Source organism: Salmo salar, chromosome ssa26, assembly GCF_905237065.1.
Source record: "Salmo salar chromosome ssa26, Ssal_v3.1, whole genome shotgun sequence".
Taxonomy (NCBI): Eukaryota; Metazoa; Chordata; class Actinopteri; order Salmoniformes; family Salmonidae; genus Salmo; species Salmo salar.
In genome coordinates this window covers 45,246,932-45,269,939 of record NC_059467.1, presented here as the reverse complement: position 1 = coordinate 45,269,939, position 23,008 = coordinate 45,246,932, and the positions used below count along the sequence as shown (strand labels likewise).

Genomic DNA, 23,008 nt, shown 5'->3' with positions numbered 1-23,008 from the left:
GAATGAATGGCATGACAATGGGCCTCAGGATCTCATTACAGGCATCTTTGTGCATTCAAATTACCATCGATAAAATGCAATTGTGTTCATTGTCCGTAACTTATGCCTGCCCATACCATAGCACCACGGGGCACTCTGTTCACGTCAGCAAATCGCTCACACACACGCCGCCATACACATGGTCTGCGGTTGTGAGGCCGGTTGGATGTACTGACAAATTCTCTAAAACGACATTGAGGCGGCTTATGGTAGAGAAATGAACATTCAATTCTCTGGCAACAGCTCTGGTGGACATTCCTGTAGTCACATGCCAATTGCACACTTCCTCAAAACTTGAGACATCTGTGGTATTTTGTTATGTAAAAAAAAACTGCACATTTGAGTGGCCTTTTATTGTCCCCAGCACAAGGTACACCTTTGTAATGATCATGCCGTTTAATCAGCTTCATGATGTCACACCTGTCAGGTGTATGGATTATCTTGGCAAAGGAGAAATGCTCATTAACAGGGACGTAAACAAATTTGTACACAACATTTGAGAAATAAGCTTTTTGTGCATATGGAACATCTCTGGGATCTTTAATTTTAGCTGATGAAACATGGGAGCATCACTTAGTGTTGCGTTTATTTTTGTTCAGTGTATATTGCCGACAGCTTAGTCTTACATTTTTTTAAATATACAGTATATCTGAATATTGTACTTGTGATTTGATATTCAATAAACAGGAATGTTCAGAAGAACAGTTGTTTACTGGAGATGCTACTTACATATAACATCCTTTGTTGATTCTGCAGATGTGATTTTTGTGTTTCTGTCAAACAGAAGGTGTGTGTGTGTGTGTGTGGCAATAAACCCAATCTATTAGTAACTAGTAGACGATCACTGCTGTAGTTGTGTTAGCTCTACAGAATCTCAACTTAATATTTGCTCAACCATTTCAAAAACTGAAGATACAAAATAAATGGTTGGTTTAAAATCTTTTTAAAAAATGTTTATTTCAAGGTCTCACACATTCCATATTCCTATAAAAGATTTCTCATCCCTCTGCTATCGTTGCAACATGCCTAACACCTGCTCAAACCATGTTATTTTGTCATGTAAAAGACCAAAATCCCAAGCCTCTGTAACACATGTTTCTGTAATCATCTCTGCATTGCAATCGTGCATTAATTCAACTTCACTGTCCTCTGTCATAATAAAAAAAGGAATGATATGCAGTCATGATGGAGAGAGGGAAATGGACGGCTGTCTGACACTGCCAACCAATAACAGCACTGAATAGCACTGCAGTGGAGAGCTAAAACTATCATTGTGTGACTAGTCAATCTACAGCACATGGAAGCCTGGGCCAACAAAGGCTTTCAGAGGACTCATTTTCCCTTTCAATAGACAAACTGTTGCCTACAGGGATAGTTCACCTGAATGTCATCATTTTTTCAGCTTGCAAGTTGTTGTCGGGCCAGGGAGTGTCTACAACTACAGATAGTAGGTTATTATTACTTTGCTAAAGCAACCACAGACACACTTTAGCATCGCTATCGATCACCCCCAGGCGTGGTTTTACGCAGAGTTCATTTTGGCACGTAATTTAGTTAAAGCTAAAACAAGTGAAACAGGTTATCAATACCAATCTTAGCAGGTCGTTGCTGTAGGAAAGTAACTGAATCCGAACCGTAGTTGCAGTCAATCACAAAAACAAACTAAATGTATCAATTACTGATTTTGATTGAACCAACCCTTTAAAGTGACCCCATGGAGTGCAGTGCAAAGGAGCCCAGGTTTTGTCCCAAGGTCTTAAAAACACTGGGAGAGTGGCTGCACCTCAATAGTCTAATGTGGTTTCATCTCCTCACCCTTCACCTGCTCTAATGTGAAAGAGGTGGAGAGGAGAAAGAAAATAACCCTCCACCGTCCTGACTTGTCAACTCAGGATAAGAGGCTAACATAAAGACGAGGAGATCATTCCTTAGACTACTGAAACACACCCGAGGGTCTCTCTGGCCTCAGCATCACCAATAGTCAGGCCCTCCAGGAATTCACAGTGATTTCTTTTGTGGAATTTGCTGAGAGAAAAAAATAAGCTTTATTTTGCTGCTGTAATTCTGCATGAGGGAAAAGTTTTGTCGTGTGGCTTGAATGAACTATATTATGCGGTAAATGTGAGATGATTGGTTGAAATTGCAAGCGCTCTTTTTGTACTGCGGTGATGGGTACATTTTATGCGATAATATTGCGATGATTTTGACTGCTTTATTCTGAAATAGTGCAGTGATTGGTCAAATTTGCAAGTCCTCACATAATATGCAGGGAATTGTTGATTTAGCAAAAACATTATTGGAGGAACTGAATAACGACAAATGAGGACAGAACTATCACTATGGGCGGAGCAGCGTCCTCCAGGGGGCGCGTTCAGCAGGACGTTTCGGAACATTCAGATAGAAATATGCTATGTAGAACAAACATGCTTCTCTGATTTGTAGATTAAGGAATCGTGTTGGCTCCAATAGTGGCGTAACTATCTGCAACATTCGAGAACGTTTGGCAACTGAACGTGGCCCAGGACTCTCAGCAGCCATTCTGATTGGTCTGGAGATAGTCTTGGTGCAGTTTCTCCTGGGCCTCGTAGAGTTTCCGCAGCTTCTTGGTCTGTCCCTTACTGAGATCCTTCCCCTCCACATCATGCGTGGGGAAACCCTGTTGGAGCAGAACGTGGCTGTTAAAACACTTGATATTCTATAAAGCCTTGTAGCCACTCAAGATATCAAGGAGGTATACAATTGTTGTATATTTACCGTTTCATCAAAGCCGGAATACTTGTCGGTTTCAGAGCGGAACATATCGCACGGGGAGATTTTCATCTTCGCAAGTTTGGCCAACTGTGATGAAACAACCATGAACAGAGACATCAATATACCTACATGTAGACATGAGGCTGATAACATCAGTATTACTGCTCTCAGATCAGTTAGCAGAGGGGACACATCAATATACCTACATGTAGACATGAGGCTGATAACATCAGTATTACTGCTCTCAGATCAGTTAGCAGAGGGGACACATCAATATACCTACATGTAGACATGAGGCTGATAACATCAGTATTACTGCTCTCAGATCAGTTAGCAGAGGGGACACATCAATATACCTACATGTAGACATGAGGCTGATAACATCAGTATTACTGCTCTCAGATCAGTTAGCAGAGGGGACACATCAATATACCTACATGTAGACATGAGGCTGATAACATCAGTATTACTGCTCTCAGATCAGTTAGCAGAGGGGACACATCAATATACCTACATGTAGACATGAGGCTGATAACATCAGTATTACTGCTCTCAGATCAGTTAGCAGAGGGGACACATCAATATACCTACATGTAGACATGAGGCTGATAACATCAGTATTACTGCTCTCAGATCAGTTAGCAGAGGGGACACATCAATATACCTACATGTAGACATGAGGCTGATAACATCAGTATTACTGCTCTCAGATCAGTTAGCAGAGGGGACACATCAATATACCTACATGTAGACATGAGGCTGATAACATCAGTATTACTGCTCTCAGATCAGTTAGCAGAGGGGACACATCAATATACCTACATGTAGACATGAGGCTGATAACATCAGTATTACTGCTCTCAGATCAGTTAGCAGAGGGGACACATCAATATACCTACATGTAGACATGAGGCTGATAACATCAGTATTACTGCTCTCAGATCAGTTAGCGGAAGACAGTGCCATTGAGGGAATTCCACCAAAGATGAGTCCTCTATCCATCTCTATGGTTCTACTAACCTCCTGCTCCTGCTTCCTCTTGGCAGCCTCCTCTTTCTTGTTCTTCTTCTCGTCCTCCATCTTCTTTTTCTCATTCCTCTCCCTCAGCAGGGTCTCTTTATCCACCAGCTTCACCACAGTGGGAAGGCCTAACGATGACAAGACAACACAGCCAGTCATCACTGTGGCCAATACTAGTTCTCACTGATCTATAGAGTGAGTGTGTGTGTGTACATATTGTGGTCAGTGCATGTACCTTCATGGTCTTCTAGACGCACCCCCAGCTCAGGTAAGGTGTCATTACGGACCACGTCACACAGCTGTAGCACCTCTGTCACTGAGAACACAGAGTCAGTCACCACGTCTACAAGCCTCACATTTCTAGCAGCAGGCAACTGTGTTCAATTCTTCTTATTATTGTTGAATAACTTGGGAGGGAGGAAGTATTTACCATTCTGTTCTCTGGCAATTTTGCGAACAGATTCTCTGAAGTCTGACAGCACCTTCAGATAGGGCATCACTGTGGTCTCCATCTGCAAGCAGCCTCAGTTAGCTTGACTAGAAACTTCCACAGAATCACAACGTCTACGAGAACACGGACATAATAATATGATTTATTTTAAAATACAAAGTGACACAGACAGACAGACAGAGACAGACAGACAGACAGACAGACAGACAGACAGACAGACAGACGATCCCGGGAATCAAACCCTCTATCCTGGCGTTGCAGACGACATACACAACCAACTGAGCGACAGAAGACCACTCCAAACTGAGGAGAAATGGTGGTGGCCAATCCCAACAGTATATCATGTTGAAAGCACCTCGACTGCCAAGAAGCAGCCTGGTATCTCCAGGACAATACTTACATCCACATGGTGACCATCTCCTCCCACTGGGAATCCAATAGGCTCGGACCCTTCAATGGCCCCAAAGGTCTACAACACAGACAGGGTTAGAATTTCATCAGAACAAAGGATGTGGTCTCCTGATAAGTAAAAGGACTGAATAGGTTACTATCATACCACTTAGCTATAGTGGTGTAAATATCATGTGACCCGGTTTCACTTTCTACATCTCGTCTCATTTTTAATACTGAATGTATTCACGAGATTTATGTGATGGCACCGTTGTTTTGTCATGCCATTCAAAATGGGTTTATCTGGCACAGCCCACTTCAGCTCTGGTCTTGTGAGTGTAATACTGGGGTGTATTCACTAGGAACCAAATGGAACCAAACAAAAGCAAACGTAACGAAACAGGGAGGAACTGAATTTGTCCAATAGAAACTCATTTTGGTGGCAAAACATTTTTTGCTATGGTGCAAAACATTTTGCAACGGTGTGCAATGAATGAATACACCCACTGGTATGCTGCACAAGCTCTCCCTCACCTTGAGCATGTCAGTCAGGTAGAGAGCGATGCTCTTCATCAGCATGCGGTTGGGCTGCAGCTTGGAGCTCTTCCTACTGGCTATGTAGGTGTTGCTCTGGGTCACCAGCGCCCTCATCTCCTCCATGGTGCTGCGCGTGTCCATGTTGTCACACAGCGCCTCGTGGACGACTGCCTTCCTCTCATAGAAACTACAGACAGGGACAATAGAGGAGTGGGCGGGGTTTACTCTCATAGAAACTACAGACAGGGACAATAGAGGAGTGGGCGGGGTTTACTCTCATAGAAACTACAGACAGGGACAATAGAGGAGTGGGCGGGGTTTACTCTCATAGAAACTACAGACAGGGACAATAGAGGAGTGGGCGGGGTTTACTCTCATAGAAACTACAGACAGGGACAATAGAGGAGTGGGCGGGGTTTACTCTCATAGAAACTACAGACAGGGACAATAGAGGAGTGGGCGGGGTTTACTCTCATAGAAACTACAGACAGGGACAATAGAGGAGTGGGCGGGGTTTACTCTCATAGAAACTACAGACAGGGACAATAGAGGAGTGGGCGGGGTTTACTCTCATAGAAACTACAGACAGGGACAATAGAGGAGTGGGCGGGGTTTACTCTCATAGAAACTACAGACAGGGACAATAGAGGAGTGGGCGGGGTTTACTCTCATAGAAACTACAGACAGGGACAATAGAGGAGTGGGCGGGGTTTACTCTCATAGAAACTACAGACAGGGACAATAGAGGAGTGGGCGGGGTTTACTCTCATAGAAACTACAGACAGGGACAATAGAGGAGTGGGCGGGGTTTACTCTCATAGAAACTACAGACAGGGACAATAGAGGAGTGGGCGGGGTTTACTCTCATAGAAACTACAGACAGGGACAATAGAGGAGTGGGCGGGGTTTACTCTCATAGAAACTACAGACAGGGACAATAGAGGAGTGGGCGGGGTTTACTCTCATAGAAACTACAGACAGGGACAATAGAGGAGTGGGCGGGGTTTACTCTCATAGAAACTACAGACAGGGACAATAGAGGAGTGGGCGGGGTTTACTCTCATAGAAACTACAGACAGGGACAATAGAGGAGTGGGCGGGGTTTACTCTCACAGAAACTAGATAGACAAGCCCAATGTGAGTGGGGTTTCACTCTCGTCTACACAGGGAGCTGCCACCAGGGGGCAGTCATTCACAACAGATGATTAAGTGGTACACTGTTTGAGTACTCCCTCACACCTGCAACACAGAGTTGTCATAAAACATGACATGGAATGACAAATGACTACTAAGGTCATATCAGCACTCTTTACCAAAATCCTGTTAGGAAGCTTGAAACACTGAAACCTTATTGAAGCTTTCAGATGTTTAGATGTGTGTGCCATGCCTCATAAGAGAGGTTTCAAAAAAAGGTCATTCCAGGTAACAAGCTCCAAGGGACTTTAACAACCCCATAACGAAGGCATTATTACCAAACTTTCAAAACGAAGTCGATTATTAACACCAGGCTTGTGACGCTTCTCCTCTCACCTCTCGTTGAGCTCCATCTCTGCTGCCTCCCACTTCTCAAACTGTCCGGTGACGTCACAGGGAGCTCGGAGAATGTCTTTCACGTTGAGGAAAAACTCCTGTTGAGGAGAGGAAGACTAAATGAAAAAGAAAGTCTCCTTGTGGTCAGCGGACTCAAACAGGTGCACTTTGAGTCCTCCGAGCCGGAGAGTAGAAGGAGAAAAACTAAAATAATGTCATGAAAATAAACACTCCTACACCAACATGCTAGCTGCTCCTGTAAACGTGCAGTCATTGCACTAACGCTAGTCGGCGATGGCCCTATCAGAGCTGGCGCCAGAATTAATCAGTTGGACAGGCATTTGACTTCCACAATTGACAGAGACGAGCGCCAACAAACAGCCGAGCGAGCGAAACAGCGCCCCTCTGTCTCAGTATGTGTAGCCCATGTATCTGATGCTATCTGGCCAAAAACAGTATGGCATGTCATCATTTTTTTAAATGGGTTTTATAGTAAAGAAATGTAATTTAACTGAAAACATGCATTACCTTCAATGTGGCATGAACACAACCAGTCATGTTTTCATCCAATTGTTAAACAAATCACTTTAAAAAAGTAGGTTACCTTTGTGCATTCGTCCCAAATAATTACAGCATCCGAACAGTGCACCGGGAAACTTTCCTTCAATTCATAAGTGTCTGAAACTATCTCACCGGAGAAAGCATCCCAGTAGGCAAAGCAGCGCCTTATTATATGTAGCCCAGGTATCTGATGCAGTCTGGCCCAAAAAATGATAACATGGGCCACACATACTGAGATAGAGGGGCGCTGTTTCGCTCGCTCAGATGCTTGTCAGCGTCCGTCACTCAAATAAATATTCAATATTGAAATATTTTATTTAGAGACGGGCAAGGAGGTACGATAGTGTGGGCCAAGCCCCCTAAGACCTGCCCATAACGCAGGCCCTGGGCTCCAGAAACTACCTTCAAACTGCAGAGACATAAAAGGACTTGATGCCAAAATGTGGACCTACCCGTTTAAGACTACAGAGAAGCTCCTCTGGGCTATATTATCACTTACATTCAGGAATTTCTCATAGTGGACAGCTGACTCCATGGTGTTGGAGGAGTAATCCAGGGTGTCCTTCCAGGAATGCATCAGGAAGGCTAGACGGAGCTGCCGAGCTGAGGGGAACACACAGAACAGCTGTTAGCTTGCACGCAGATGCCACGCACACACACACGCACACAACATAATGCTATTGTTTTAATGGCTACTGAGAAGTTGCTTCACCTGTGTTCTTCGCCAGGGCATCCTTGATGGTGATGAAGTTCTTGAGAGATTTGGACATCTTGCAGCCTGCGATGGTCAGGTGACCAGTGTGCAGGAAGTAGCGAACCCAGTGGTCGTTCTCAAAGTAAGCCTGTGTGGACAAGTATCCTGCTTGTTATTCAACTTGAATACTACGGTTGCATTCCAATTCCCTATCTTTCTCCCCGAAGTGTACACTCATTCACTTGCCCTTGTGGACTTTGCTGCTACTATAGGCCAATGCTTTCAAATCCTAGAGGGGGAGTGAACAAGTGCACACTTGGGAGCACACAAACGGACCACCGTCCCTGTCATAGAAACAGATCACTTGAGAATAAACCCTTACCTCGGACTGAGCCAACTCATTATCGTGATGGGGGAATCGGAGGTCAAACCCTCCTCCGTGGATGTCCATAGACTCTCCCAAGATGGAACCAGCCATAGCGGAACATTCGATATGCCAGCCAGGCCGTCCCTTTCCCCAGGGTGAGTCCCAGGACGGCTCCCCCGGCTTAGAGGCCTTCCACAGGGCAAAGTCATTCTGCGACCTCTTCTCACTGAGCTGGTCTGCTGAGACACTCAGATCTCCTGCAGGACACAGCAGACAACCAATAACTCACATACATTGTAGCACTTTGGGTTTTTTAAAAGCGCTTTATAAATTATTCATATTATTACCCTCTCCCTCCTGCAGAGCTTTCATGTCACCGACCGCTTCAGGTACCAGCTTGCCGTACGCGTGCTTCTGGCTGGTGTCAAACTTTGCTGTGTCAAAATAAACTGAACCGTTGGACTCGTACCTGCCGACGGGAAAATAAAAAGAACCCGACAGAGATAGAGGGATGAACAAAGAGCCGTTTTAAAACTAATTAGAGGAGAGGGGCCTGAATCCCTTACCCGAAGCCATTGTCTAGAATCTTCTTCACAAAGTCCACGATCTCTGGGCAGTACTCACTGACGCGGGTGAGTACATCTGGGGGAAGGACCTGGGGGTTGCACACAGAATAGGTGGGGGAATCAGTCATTCTAACAATCATCATCAGATTGGCACTAGAAATGTAGTACATTTTAATAGTAAAATATGATTAACAATTAGAAATATTAATGTTATATTACTGCTAAAATACTGTATGGTTTATGTGATAGGGCCCCATGCTTTTGCATAATCGTGTGACATAAGATTTGATCCTGTGTTTTAACTCTTATCCAGAAATGAGAAGAAATGATCTGAGGATGGTGCTGGACCATCTGACATAAAAAGAAAAGAGGACAGTTTGATGAAAACACTTTAAATAAAAAAGGTTCAAATTCAGGTCATGTGACATAATAGTTATGTGTGCTTCCACCTACATTCCAGATTACTCATCTGATAATGAGCACTGACACTAGAAAAGGTCATAGTAAAATACAATTCATTCTAAATATAAATGTTATATGAATGATAAAATCTGGGTTGTTTGTGCTTCCACCTACATTCAAGGCGTCCATGTCGTTGTGGTACTCCCCTTCCCAGAACTTTGGAAGAAGAGAGAAGATGGAGTTCTCGGTCACTTGACTGCCAAATTGAGCATCCAACCAATCAGACAGCAGGTCTTTGGCCTTCTCCAGTAACACCTTCGAAAAGAACAAAAGAACACATTTGACTTCTGTTGTCTCTGGTTTTCTTTTTCGTAAAGTGCGTCGCACGGGAGGCTGGTGGCACCTTAATCAGGGAGGACGGGCTCGTGGTAATGACTGGAGCAGAATCAGTGGAATGGTATCAAATATGTCAAAAACATTGTTTCCAGGTGTTTGATGCCATTCCGTTCCGTGCTTCTACACCTGCATTGCTTGCTGTTTGGGGTCTTAGGCTGGGTTTCTGTACAGCACTTTGAGGTATCAGCTGATGTAAGAAGGGCTTTATAAATACATTTGATTTGATTTATGAGCCCTTCTCCCCTCAGCAGCCTCCACTGGACTGTGTCGAGACAATCAAATGTGACTTGACTAGGTAGCTCAGTCCAAACCTCTGGAAGTGTATTAGACTTGTCAGGAAGCGTAGAGATCCATGTTATACAGCAGAGAGGAGATGTTACCTGAGCCAGGTGTTGAATGTCAGCCTCCCCAGCCTTGCTCTCCACCGCCCCCTGCAGGGGTCCCAGGGCAGCAGCGACGGCAGAGTCCAGCCTCTCCAGCATCTGTTTCTTGTCTGGGTCTGTGGTCTCGGCCAGCTTGGCCTGGAAGGGCTGCAAATGATATGGAGTGAATGGGATGTTAGATGTGGTAATGTGACATCCAGAGCCAAAGCTCACCACTCTCTCTATATATGGAAGGGTTCATTCTCACCCCCCACACAGGGGTGAACTTTACAACCTGAGAGTATGCCCAGGACATGCCACTGTTCCACAGATGACCAATCACGCAGCCACACCTGTAAATAATGACTGATTCATTTGTCATTAACTTTGTAGACACTATAAAACGTTTGATGTCTTACCCCTCTGGCACTAAGGACATCCTGCAGTATCTGGGCAGCCGCTGGCTTCTTCTCCCTGTACTGTTCCAGGAGGTAGTTCTGTCTGGCCCGCCTGATGATCTGACAGACAGACAAATGATCACTAACCATTCAGCCAACTGTTCACTTTTCACAACATGTTGTTTTGTACCACTGCTGGTTACCTTGTCATCGATGTCCGTAATGTTCATGCAGTAGAACACGTCATATTTGAAATAGTTCATCAGAATCCTTCGGAGGATATCAAAAGATATGTAAGATCTGAAAAACAAAAAGGAATCAATCATTTGATTTGGACACATCTTAACATTCAAATTGAAACTGATTTAAAGGTTCTACAGCAGGAAATAGTCTTAGTTCTAGACTATTCTTTTCCAGAACAGTTATTAGTCAGGAAAGTGTGACCCTTGTTCCATCAAAATGTAATCATTAAAGATGCACTATGCAGAAATCACTCCCCCATTTACTGGTTGCTAAAATTCGAATAGTTCGCCTAATTTCAGTTTATGTGACAAAACAAACAAGTGTAGTGTAGAGACTCATTGTACCATCTAAACCACTGAAATATATTTCCCATAATCACAAACGGTTGTATTTTCAGCTGTTTGAAGCTGGTTTACAAAACCTAAAGTAAAAGATGCAAAAACAAAACTTAAGAACGGCAGCATAGAAATATCACACATAGAAAAATTGTCTAAGAAGCGGTAGATCTGTTCTATGTGAATTTGGTTGGGTCGGTCAGGTACATACTGCACCTTTAAAATAATTTAAATGCCAGTTAGGTGAGCCCTTATTAGGTTTGCCACCTCACCTGCATTTTCATGACATATTTCTGGTTTCTTCTTCTATTTGTGACTACTGGACTAAACCTATTGGACAATACCTATTGGACTATAGACTACACCTATTGGACTATAGACTATACCTATTGGACTATAGACTACACCTATTGGACTATAGACTACACCTATTGGACTATAGACTACACCTATTGGACTATAGACTATACCTATTGGACTATAGACTATACCTATTGGACTATAGACTACACCTATTGGACTATAGACTACACCTATTGGACTATAGACTATACCTATTGGACTATAGACTATACCTATTGGACTATACCTATACCTATTGGACTATAGCCAGAAGCCTGAATCTAATGTGACCAGCTAGTACCATTTATGGTTATTTCTACCGTATTACTGGAAAAGGTTGAATTGCGCTTTCGCAATGAATGTCATCTTTCACTGTACCCATCCGGTGTATGTGACAATAAAACATCTATTATTATCCTCAGAACATGAGTCATGACAAGCGCTGGAGACAGTAGCTATGAGCATTCTGTGAAAATAGTAATGACCGTGGTGTACCGAGCATCACGAAGCCAACAGTACAACGGTCAGGACTATTTTCTATTGGACAATATACTAAACCTATTGGACTATAGACTTTACCTATTGGACTATAGACTACACCTATTGGACTAAACCTATTGGACTATAGACTATACCTATTGGACTATAGACTATACCTATTGGACTATACCTATTGGACTATAGACTTTACCTATTGGACTATAGACTACACCTATTGGACTAAACCTATTGGACTATAGACTATACCTATTGGACTATAGACTATACCTATTGGACTATACCTATTGGACTATAGACTTTACCTATTGGACTATAGACTATACCTATTGGACAAAACCTATTGGACTATAGACTATACCTATTGGACTATAGACTATACCTATTGGACTATACCCATTGGACTATAGACTATACCTATTGGACTATAGACTTTACCTATTGGACAATACCTATTGGACTATACTTATTGGACTATAGACTATACCTATTGGACTATACTTATTGGACTATAGACTATACCTATTGGACTATACCTATTGGACTATACTTATTGGACTATACTTATTGGACTATAGACTATACCTATTGGACTATAGACTATACCTATTGGACTATAGACTACACCTGTTGGCCCTGTCCGGGGGTATCATCGGATGGGGCCACAGTGTCTTCTGATCCCTCCTGTCTCAGCCTCCAGTATTTATGCTGCAGTAGTTTATGTGTCGGGGGGCTAGGGTCAGTCTGTTACATCTGGAGTATTTCTCTTGTCTTATCCGGTGTCCTGTGTGAATTTAAATATGCTCTCTCTAATTCTGTCTTTCCCTCTTTCTCTCGGAGGACCTGAGCCCTAAGACCATGCCTCAGGACTACCTGGTATGATGACTCCTTGCTGTCCCCAGTCCACCTGGCCATGCTGCTGCTCCAGTTTCAACTGTTCTGCCTGCGGCTATGGAACCCTGACCTGTTCACCGGACGTGCTTGTTGCACCCTCGACAACTACTATGATTATTATTATTTGACCATGCTGGTCATTTATGAACATTTTAACATCTTGACCATGTTCTGTTATAATATCCACTCTGCACAGCCAGAAGAGGACTGGCCACCCCTCATAGCCTGGTTCCTCTTTAGGTTTCTTCCTAGGTTTTTGGCCTTTCTAGGGAGTTTTTCCTAGCCACCGTGCTTCTTTCACATGCATTACTTGCTGTTTGGGGTTTGGGGTTTTAGGCTGGGTTTCTGTACAGCACTTTGAGATATCAGCTGATGTACGAAGGGCTATATAAATAAATTTGATTTCATTTGACTAAACCTATTGGAGTAAACAGCTCTTTGCGGCGCGGTGTGGCTGTCACAAACTGCTCGTCTTGTTACTTCCTGAAGTGAACTTTACCTGGCATGTCCCATGTGAGAGGCATCATAGACAGTGGGTCCGCAGCAGTACCACGACACCTTGTTTCCATTCTGGGGAACAAACAACTCCTGCAATAATAACAGTCTGGTATTAATAATAGTACATTTAGCAGACACTTTTATCCAATAATAACAGTCTGGTATTAATAATAGTACATTTAGCAGACACTTTTATCCAATAATAACAGTCTGGTATTAATAATAGTACATTTAGCAGACACTTTTATCCAATAATAACAGTCTGGTATTAATAACAGTACATTTAGCAGACACTTTTATCCAATAATAACAGTCTGGTATTAATAATAGTACATTTAGCAGACACTTTTATCCAATAATAACAGTCTGGTATTAATAATAGTACATTTAGCAGACACTTTTATCCAATAATAACAGTCTGGTATACATAATAGTACATTTAGCAGACACTTTTATCCAAAGCGACAGTCATGCATACATTCTATGTATGGGTGCTCTTTGGAATCGAACCCACTACCCTGGTGTCACATGTGCCATGCTCTACCAACTGAGCTACAGAGATGGGATCAAAATGTAAACCTTTATGCGTACATTGACATTCAGTGTCTTTCTTTCCTATTTGATCATAAGGATTCAGCCACCCAAAATGGCACTCAAACGAGCAAAACAAAAGAAGGTCAACATGTCACCTTGGTGCGTGTGAGGCTGTTGTAGAGTCGCAGCTTTGGCAGGTTGGACCCGGCTGGGGCAGACCAGGAGGGCTGGACCCTCTTTCCTTTTACTAAAAAACAGAGGACACATTTAATAAGAACATTAGTCAAACGTTTCTCTGAAGAGGGCATGCTGTTAAATGGTGTCACATTTAAGGTCAGGCAAATTATCGAATTGAATTCCCTCAAATCTCTGGATTCACCAATTAAAACGAAGACATTTTAGTGATTTGAGCAGGCAACTGTCTGAGGGTATGCAAGCCACCACTCTATTCTGATGGCAACCACCCCTGGTCTCCAGAGTACAGGAACACAATGCAGTCTGATGACAACCACCCCTGGTCTCCAGAGTACAGGAACACCATGCAGTCTGATGACAACCACCCCTGGTCTCCAGAGTACAGGAACACCATGCAGTCTGATGACAACCACCCCTGGTCTCCAGAGTACAGGAACACCATGCAGTCTGATGACAACCACCCCTGGTCTCCAGAGTACAGGAACACCATGCAGTCTGATGACAACCACCCCTGGTCTCCAGAGTACAGGAACACCATGCAGTCTGATGACAACCACCCCTGGTCTCCAGAGTACAGGAACACCATGCAGTCTGTGGGCCTTCATCAAAGATGCAGGCCTGCTACCAGTAGACTTAGTTTGAGTGGGGGGAGGGATGGAAAGCAACACACTAGCTAGCCCTCAAAGTGTGTGTGAAAAACAAACACAAAACCCACACAGGAAGGAACACAAGTGTGATGATTTTTTTTTTAAATAATTCAGGGATGGGAAATAGTCCAATGAAACAACCAAACGGTGGTCCTCCTGCCACCAGCCTTTAACACGGTTGACAAATGAATACAGGCCTGAAAATAAGTTACAGACTTCGATGATACCGAAATGCTAATCATGCAAATGTTATTATGGGTCCATATTGAACAGGGGCTTGGGCTATATCTGACACTATGGGTCCATATTGAACAGGGGCTTAGGAAATATCTGACACTATGAGTCCATATTGAACAGGGGCTTGGGCTATATCTGACACTATGAGTCCATATTGAACAGGGGCTTGGGCTATATCTGACACTATGAGTCCATATTGAACAGGGGCTTGGGCTATATCTGACACTATGAGTCCATATTGAACAGGGGCTTGGGCTATATCTGACACTATGAGTCCATATTGAACAGGGGTTTGGGAAATATCTGACACTATTAAGCTTCTATGAAGCTCTTGCCCAATGTATTGCTCCTGAAATAATGAAGGATAGGCCCACCAGCTTTAATGTAGCATCTCATTTTAGAGGGTCTGTCAGCAGAACACCAGGGTATAGCCAGAAGCCTGAATCTAATGTGACCAGCTAGTACCATTTATGGTTATACTACCGTACTACTGGAAAAGGTTGAATTGCGCTTTCGCTTTCACAATGAATGCAATCTTTCACTGTACCCATCCGGTGTATGGGACAATAAAACATAACAAAACACAAGCGCTGGAGACAGTAGCGATGAGTATTCTGTGAAAATAGTTGTGACTGGTATACCGAGCATCACGAAGAAAACAGTACAACGGTCAGGACTACTCTCACAGAACACTCTTAGCTACGGCCACCGTCTCCAGGACTACTCTCACAGAACACTCTTAGCTACGGCCACCGTCTCCAGGACTTGTCATAACTCATTTTCTGGGGGAAAAAACTAATGTTGTATTGTCACATACACCAGATAGGTGCAGTGAAAGATGACATTCATTGTGAAAGCGAAATTCAACCTTTACCCACAAACCACTCCAGCCCCTCATGATGAGATGGTGCCCATCCCGGATTTAAATATATTCGGGAAGCCTGATCATAGGTAGAAGAATGCAATTAATTTAATTGACTATTTAAATAGCTAGCCTCCTTACCGTAGCCGACATTCCAAAGTGACCCTGCACTATCGGTCTAGTCTAGGTGGGGGTGCCATGACTGCCCTTATGCAGTGGGCTACTCTAGTCTAAGGGGAGCATCCCTATCCTGTCCATGGGCCCTGGACTCTACTCACTGCTGCTATCTGGGCTGGGGGTGTCCCGCTGCAGGGCTGCTATGTGCCTGTACCAGCGCAGAGCGTGCACGTGCTGCGGGGCCGGGGGCCTGTGCAGGAGCTCAAAGACCTCCTGGTCCACCCGAGAGGGGCTGAACCCAGCCAGGTAGCTGCGGGAGCTCAGGTACTCATTCAGAGCCACAGTGGCTGTGCCCTCCTCACTTGTGTGCAGCAAGAAGCCATAATCAAAGGCTGTGGAAAACAAGACGGCACACATTCACCCACAGACAAGACACCATTGAAAAACCCAAACTAATTTGGGATTGGTTTCGTTCGTCTCTAGACAAGGCAAAGAATTGATGCCCAAGAACGTTGTGCTGCTGTATTTGTTAATCAACCCTCTTGCTGATCAATGCCATCTGAAAGTTGACAACTGGCTAAGAGCTTTGGCTATTTCATCTGATTTGGTGTATTAACTTAAAGGCCCAAGCTATCATTTCAACAACCTGACCCTGCCACTTTGTTTGGTGAACTGGGGGATGGAAGTCTAACCTGTCAAATTCATAAATGGAGTTACAGGATGCAATGAGATGTGCATTATATACAGTATATTCATTGTTTATTTACAAATACTCAAATGACAACATAAACAATGTTGTATTAACCTTAAATGTTGGTGTTTTGACCACATCATTGGTTATGTTATGACACAGCTGTACTAAGATCATAACAGTGCAGGAGGAAATCTTAATGTGTCCCTTTAACCCTCCTGTTGTGTTCGTTTCATGTTAATTCATTCTGTGTTCCCGGTCCAAAATGACCGCCCCATTATAGCTGATTATAAACCCATAATAATACATATATTATCACCTAATGTTGTGTTAGATCTTTTTATCAAGTTCTTTTGAACTTCTATTTGCTATTTTTATGGCCTGTAGGCCTCACAGACCTGAGCTCATACAACTCGGTTTTGAGTTTAAAAAAAAGCATAATGTATGGATTATTTTGACTATAACAAATACTCAGATGAAACATATTGTGCTATTTATCACAGACTACTTCATGTCAAAGTTTAACAAGGACTCTCCTCCTCACCAGTGTCATGATCAAAGATATGATCAAGAGTCTCACATACAGTATATTGTTTGGTCATTGTCCTGCCACAGAATCTATTGTGAGCAAGGCCTCAAAAAAGCTTTATATACCAGAGCTGCTAGAAAAGCTCTATATATTATTGAAACAATGTTGTGATTGTTTGTGAGAATGCCATGTGGTTCCCGTGGGGGAAAGGTTCCCGTGGGGGTTGCCATGGAACCAAGAAGGGGAGTGAGGTGTGTGTGTGTGCTCAAACACACATCCATGTGGGGGTCTGGGAGATGGAAGTGTGTCCATCTGAGGAATTGACATGTGCCTGAACTAAATTCTATACACTAATTGTAGTCTCACCCATTAATGTCTAATGACCAGTCATTTTTGACCAGGAACACCACAGGTGTACAAAAGTTAAATAAAACACCCAAAATGTAATGAAAATCATCAAAATGTCTTTGGTGTGTTCAGATGCCGTGTGGACAAAATCATGGAACCTTATGACAATCAGATTAAATGAACTACATTTGTCAGAGAGAAAACTTGTATATCGGTCCAATTCGACCGGAATACAGCAGGAGGGTTACCAATGGAGAGATCTCAATGTCGAGAGACTGTAGACGACTACTAGCTCGCAGTAGCAGCAGATATTTTCACAAGCCATCTAGCTAGCTTGTACAATTGATTGCTATTCTACAGTATTCCTGGAAAAGGTTGAATTGAGCTTCCGCTTTCAAAATGAATATCCCTTTTCACTGTACCTATCCGGTGTATGTGACAATACAGAACATTTTCTTTCCAGCACACGACCAATGTCAAGCGCTGGAGACAGTGCCAGTAAGCTATGAGTATTCTACTAAAATAGTCGTGACCGGTGTACCGAGCATCACGCAGCCACAAGTACACCGGTCAGGACTATTTTCACAGGATACTCATATCCAACGTCACTCTCCAGCACTTGTCATGACTCATGTTCTGGACATTCACTGTGAAAGCGAAAGCTTGATTCAGCCCTTTCCAGTAATACGGTAGTATAACCATTACTAGTACTACTCGCTGGACGGCACTTTGATTTAAATACATTCGTGCCGCTTGATCACACCGACAGTGTAACCAGAATGGCCGTTGCAGTGCGTTCTGTGCGATGCACACCTCGGATTTATCGAATTTATGCATCAAACTGTATGCGTAGACGGCTTGACAGAAATGGTAGCAGAAGGTGAATGTTTAACTTTTGTTGCACACATCTCCAGATGATGCTGCGTACCATTTTGCACAATGACGCTATAGATGTGTAGAATGGCATTCATTTCATTGACTATTAAAATAGCTAGCCTTACCGTAGCCAACATTCAATATCCTGCAATAATTTATATTCTCAGAACGCGCATCAAATTATGAATAAACGCATTTGTGCCTTCAAGAGCATGTGCTGATATTTGGAAACATTAAAAGCATACATCGATGTCAATACTTACCTAACTCTCCCGAGCTTGACATGTCAACAGTCTGCAATTTCTGATGCAACAATAACGTGCCCGGACGTACACTCTGTAGTCTAGACCAATGACTGTATTCTGTAGACATCCGCGTTGCCTCACGGCTTTTATGGTCGTCACTAGTTACCACAGCCACAGAGTCAGAAGGCTCAACCAATCAGATAAGGGAGTGTGATGACGCGTGTTCCGGTTAACGGGAACTGCCTCATTTTCGAAATGGAATATATTATGTTCAAGTTTGAACCAAATTACTAAAAGACATTCGGCAACACGAATTGGCAATGCCACTAAAATGCATAACATTGAGAAAGGACAAAGGTTTTGGGCAAATGGGTTGGTAAGTTGCACAAAGATGAATGCCACCAGGGGAAAGACAAAAGCCAAAGAGAAGTATGCTGCTGAAATGAACAAGGCAGTAAGTTCAAAGACAGAGCACTAATTTATACCATACACTTTTACAACATTCATTTCATTTTAATAACGTTGGAATACTACACTAACAATGGAATGTTTCTCAATAAAGCTGAAGATGAGACTTTGAAACGGGTGTTCTAACTCTGTGGTCACTAAAGACCCTGTGGCCCTTATTGCAAGAGTATGTCATGATGAGTATCATTTAATATGTAATGTGTAGATCAAACTGTATTCCTATCATGTAATACTGTCTATACAAGTACCATGTATGAATAATGTATTTGTAACAATATCTGCAAAAACAAACATTTCAAACAAAGTTACTTTTGTCCTCCAAAGAGGGGGGTGGATGGGCCAATAATTATATATATTTTTTAAATAGTATATAAGTGGGGTTAGGGTGTTGAGTTTCCCCTTACACTATAAAGAGCTTTGGGGGTCTATAAAAGTGCCATTTAAATCCAATCAATTATTAAATGTTTTGCCAACTTAATCATATGTTTGACATCTTAAATGATAGTGCCCCAGGTTCTATGAAAAACCACATTGATATGGTCTATAACCACCACAGTTACAATACCAGAGCTAGTGTTATGTCTTGTAAAATCCCAAGAGTAAACAGTACTACGAGGAGCACGTTTTTCTATACAGGCATTTGTCAATGGAATAGCCTCTCCTTAGAGGTCAAGCAAAGAAAAAGTAGAACTGGCTTTAAAAAGCAGGAAAAGGTTTTCATTTGGAGAAGGCTGTCTAAGTAAGAGAAACCACTCCACTGCCCCTTGTGCCCCCTACTGCTGGCCAGGTGTATTCATTTGAATGATAGGTATGATGTGTAATTAATAGATTGTTTTAATGTGAAATTAATATGGTTAATTTTTAAGGTTCGGAAAAAGTGCTGTGAATAGTGCCACTTTTTAGGATGTCAATATAAATGAATGTATTTATGGTTGTTTGCAATTTTGTCTTGCCTTTTAATCATTGCATGTGTTATTGTTTTTACCATCGAGGACCACTTTGGAAGCAAGCGTTTTAATTAATACTTTCAAGTGATATCCTCTGGGTCCACATTGTACATTTTGTTGTATATGTCTTTTACCCCAAATAAATTAAATGTACAAAAAAAAATCTTCCATAGCTTGAAGACCCTGCCTTTATATAGTTTGATTGGCAACAGCTAGTCTTACTGAGGTCTGACACATAACGAAAAACACAGACAAAATACTTTACAATTTACATATATTTAAAAACATTAACGTGTGTGTGTGTACGCATCTATCAGTTACACATACAGTACATGTCATAACATACACACATCAAGTAGGCCACATGGAGGAGAGGCGTTGTGCCGTGAGGTGTTGCTTTATCTGTTTTTTGAAACCAGGTTTGCTGTTCACTTGCACTATAAGATGGAAGGGAGTTCCATGCACTCATGGCTCTGTATAATATTGGACGTTTCCTAGAATTTTTTCTGGACCTGGGGACTTTGAAAAGACCCCTGATGGCATGTCTGGTGGGGTAAGTGTGTGTGTCAGTGCTGTGTGTAAGTTGACTATGCAAACAATTTGGAATTTACAATGTTTCTTATAAAAACAAGAAGTGACACAGTCAGTCTTTCCACAACCCAAGAGAGACTGGCATGCATATAATTTATATTCGCCCTTTGATTACAATGAAGAGCAAGACTGTAGTTGCTAATGCTTATAAGTTTGAATTATCAGCATACATGGACACATGCTTTGTTTAATGCCAGTGGCAGGTCATTGGTAAAAATAGAAAAGAGTAGAAGGCCTAGAGATCTGCCCTGTGGTACACCACACTTTACATGTTTGACCTTAGAGAAGCTTCCATTAAAGAAAACCCTCTGAGTTCTATTAGAGAGATAGCTCTAAATCCACGATATGGCAAATGTTGAAACGCCATAACACATACGTTTTCTCAACAACAGGTTATGGTGGGGGCGGCAGGTAGCCTAGTGGTTAGAGCATTGGGACAGTAACCGAAAGGTTGCTAGATTGAATCCCCGAGCTGACAAGGTAAAAATCTGTCGTTCTGCCCCTGAACAAGGCAGTTAACCCACTGTTCCTAGGCCGTCATTGTAAATAAGAATTTGTTCTTAACTGACTTGCCTAGTTAAATAAAGGTTTAAAAAAAAAAATGTACAGCTCCCACAATATTCTTATTATAAATTTCATTCAACCAATCATCAGTCATTTGTGTCAGTGCAGTACATGTTGAGTGCCCTTCTCTATAAGCATGCTGAAAGTCTGTTGTTAATTTGTTTACAGAGAAATAGCATTGTATTTGGTCAAACACATTTTTTCCCCCAACAGTTTGCAAAGAGCTGGCAGCAAGAAAGGTACACGTTAGAACCAGTAAAGGCCGCTTTACCACAGTGATGGAAACTGGTCCAAAATACCAAAAAGGCGGACTGCACGGCTATGTTGACTTAAATAAATGTTTATAGTATGTACCTAGGTGCCAAATAAAGTAACAGGGTTGAAGTTTATCTTAAATCAGCCAATCAATAAAATTGACATTTCTGTGAAACTGTGTTTTATTTGTGGATTTTGAAAATAAAGAAAAATAAAGGTGTCAATTTGTTTGTCTACATGTCATTTTAAAAACAATGATGATATTGGACTAAACCTACAAATATGAGTAAAGGCAAACATCATAAGCTTGCAAGCTGAGTTTTAATAAGACATCCGATTACCACTTTGCAATAAGAACGGTTGGTTTTATTATAGCTAATAAATAACCAAATCATTGATGGTTCAATAGATAAAACAAATGCACGTCTCTCATCTGCCCCTGCAGCATACGCGTGCGTCATCACACTCCCTCATCTGATTGGTTGTTTCTCACTACCTGTAAACCGGCACACGTGACATAACACTCCCTCATCTGATTGGTCGAGTAGGTGGGACTTCTGCCTTTGGCTGTGGTAACCAAAGACTATGCATATACTGACAAGAAACATGTCTCTCCGCCCTAACAATGGGAGTCATTGTCCTCAAAGCGGCATCTGCGGGCTGTCTAGCTCCCACCTATCCTTTCTTCGGATTGGTGGATACATCTCTTTATTGTAATCCTTTTTTGAATATTCGATGAGGGTTGATGACATCAACCGCCTATATTCAATGGAGAGAGATGCTATTTTTACTAGCCTCATGCCATATGCATAGCCATCTCGAGACAACTCCGACATAAAGTGTTTTTTCAAAGTTGCCAGGATTTCACGTGTCCTACTTATATCAGAACACTCATAACTTAAGCATTACGAAACTTCTATTAGATCAAATAAACCTCACCGAGCAAATAAACCATTCATTTTTTTGTTGACCAAATTCGACACTTTCATTGACCTCAATTCAAAAACTCCTTGCTTGGTGGGCGAAACAACAATACACCGCCACCTGCTGGAGGGAGACAGATTTTCCGCCGAGTTGGAGTTCTCTCTTCCTCTTCGGTGGTAAATAGTGAAGACTTTTTATACCTCAATGGTTGCCTCAAACAATTTTCAAATAGGGCTCCGACAAAGATGATCTATTATATTGACAAGACGGTTGAGTGACCGCTATAACAAAGGAAATACATGTCCTCAAAGATGGAAGGTAGGGAGAGGAGGCGAGATCAGGTGGGACCATTCTAGCCAATGAGAGGGCAGATACGTATATGAACAAGAGGCGCAACTCCGATATATAGTTGCTTTTTTCAAAGTTGCCAAAATGCCACGTGTGTCCACTTCTATCAGTGCCTCCTTAACAACCTAACCATTACACAACATATATTCAATCAAATAAGGCTGACATAGAAAATTAGCAATTCAATTTTTTGTTGACCAAATTCACAATCTCTCATTGACCTCCATACAAAAATTCCTCACTTTGTGGTCTTATTTTTGTGGACACAGTTTGGGCGGAGTAATCCCTCTCGCTTCTTCTCTGGCTCTGATGAGAGGTTCCGGAAATGGATTCTCAATCCTTGTAAATGCAGTGGT

At 42.4% G+C, this 23,008-nt stretch overlaps 1 protein-coding gene across 3 annotated transcripts in view; it reads right to left on the bottom strand.

Moving 5' to 3' along the window:
* Positions 1-977: 977 nt before the first annotated feature.
* Positions 978-23,008, bottom strand: part of cars1 (cysteinyl-tRNA synthetase 1) — a 30,666-nt gene continuing 8,635 nt past the window's right edge. Inside the window, exons 1-21 of one of the 3 annotated variants that reach the window (XM_045708586.1) lie at positions 18,574-18,707; positions 16,028-16,258; positions 13,964-14,055; positions 13,276-13,364; positions 10,668-10,764; positions 10,486-10,584; positions 10,085-10,234; positions 9,483-9,623; positions 8,907-8,995; positions 8,688-8,809; positions 8,356-8,597; positions 7,992-8,121; positions 7,779-7,882; positions 6,719-6,816; positions 5,186-5,375; positions 4,662-4,730; positions 4,241-4,322; positions 4,046-4,126; positions 3,811-3,938; positions 2,794-2,877; positions 978-2,695 (exon numbers count right to left, since the gene is read on the bottom strand). In XM_045708586.1, coding sequence (XP_045564542.1) covers positions 2,567-2,695; positions 2,794-2,877; positions 3,811-3,938; positions 4,046-4,126; positions 4,241-4,322; positions 4,662-4,730; positions 5,186-5,375; positions 6,719-6,816; positions 7,779-7,882; positions 7,992-8,121; positions 8,356-8,597; positions 8,688-8,809; positions 8,907-8,995; positions 9,483-9,623; positions 10,085-10,234; positions 10,486-10,584; positions 10,668-10,764; positions 13,276-13,364; positions 13,964-14,055; positions 16,028-16,258; positions 18,574-18,682 — 2,556 coding nt within the window. In that variant the 5' untranslated portion in view covers positions 18,683-18,707 and the 3' untranslated portion in view covers positions 978-2,566. Of the gene's footprint in view, positions 2,696-2,793; positions 2,878-3,810; positions 3,939-4,045; positions 4,127-4,240; positions 4,323-4,661; positions 4,731-5,185; positions 5,376-6,718; positions 6,817-7,778; positions 7,883-7,991; positions 8,122-8,355; positions 8,598-8,687; positions 8,810-8,906; positions 8,996-9,482; positions 9,624-10,084; positions 10,235-10,485; positions 10,585-10,667; positions 10,765-13,275; positions 13,365-13,963; positions 14,056-16,027; positions 16,259-18,573; positions 18,719-23,008 lie in introns of those variants that run through there. The other 2 variants (XM_045708587.1, XM_045708588.1) reach the window with 2 other exon arrangements.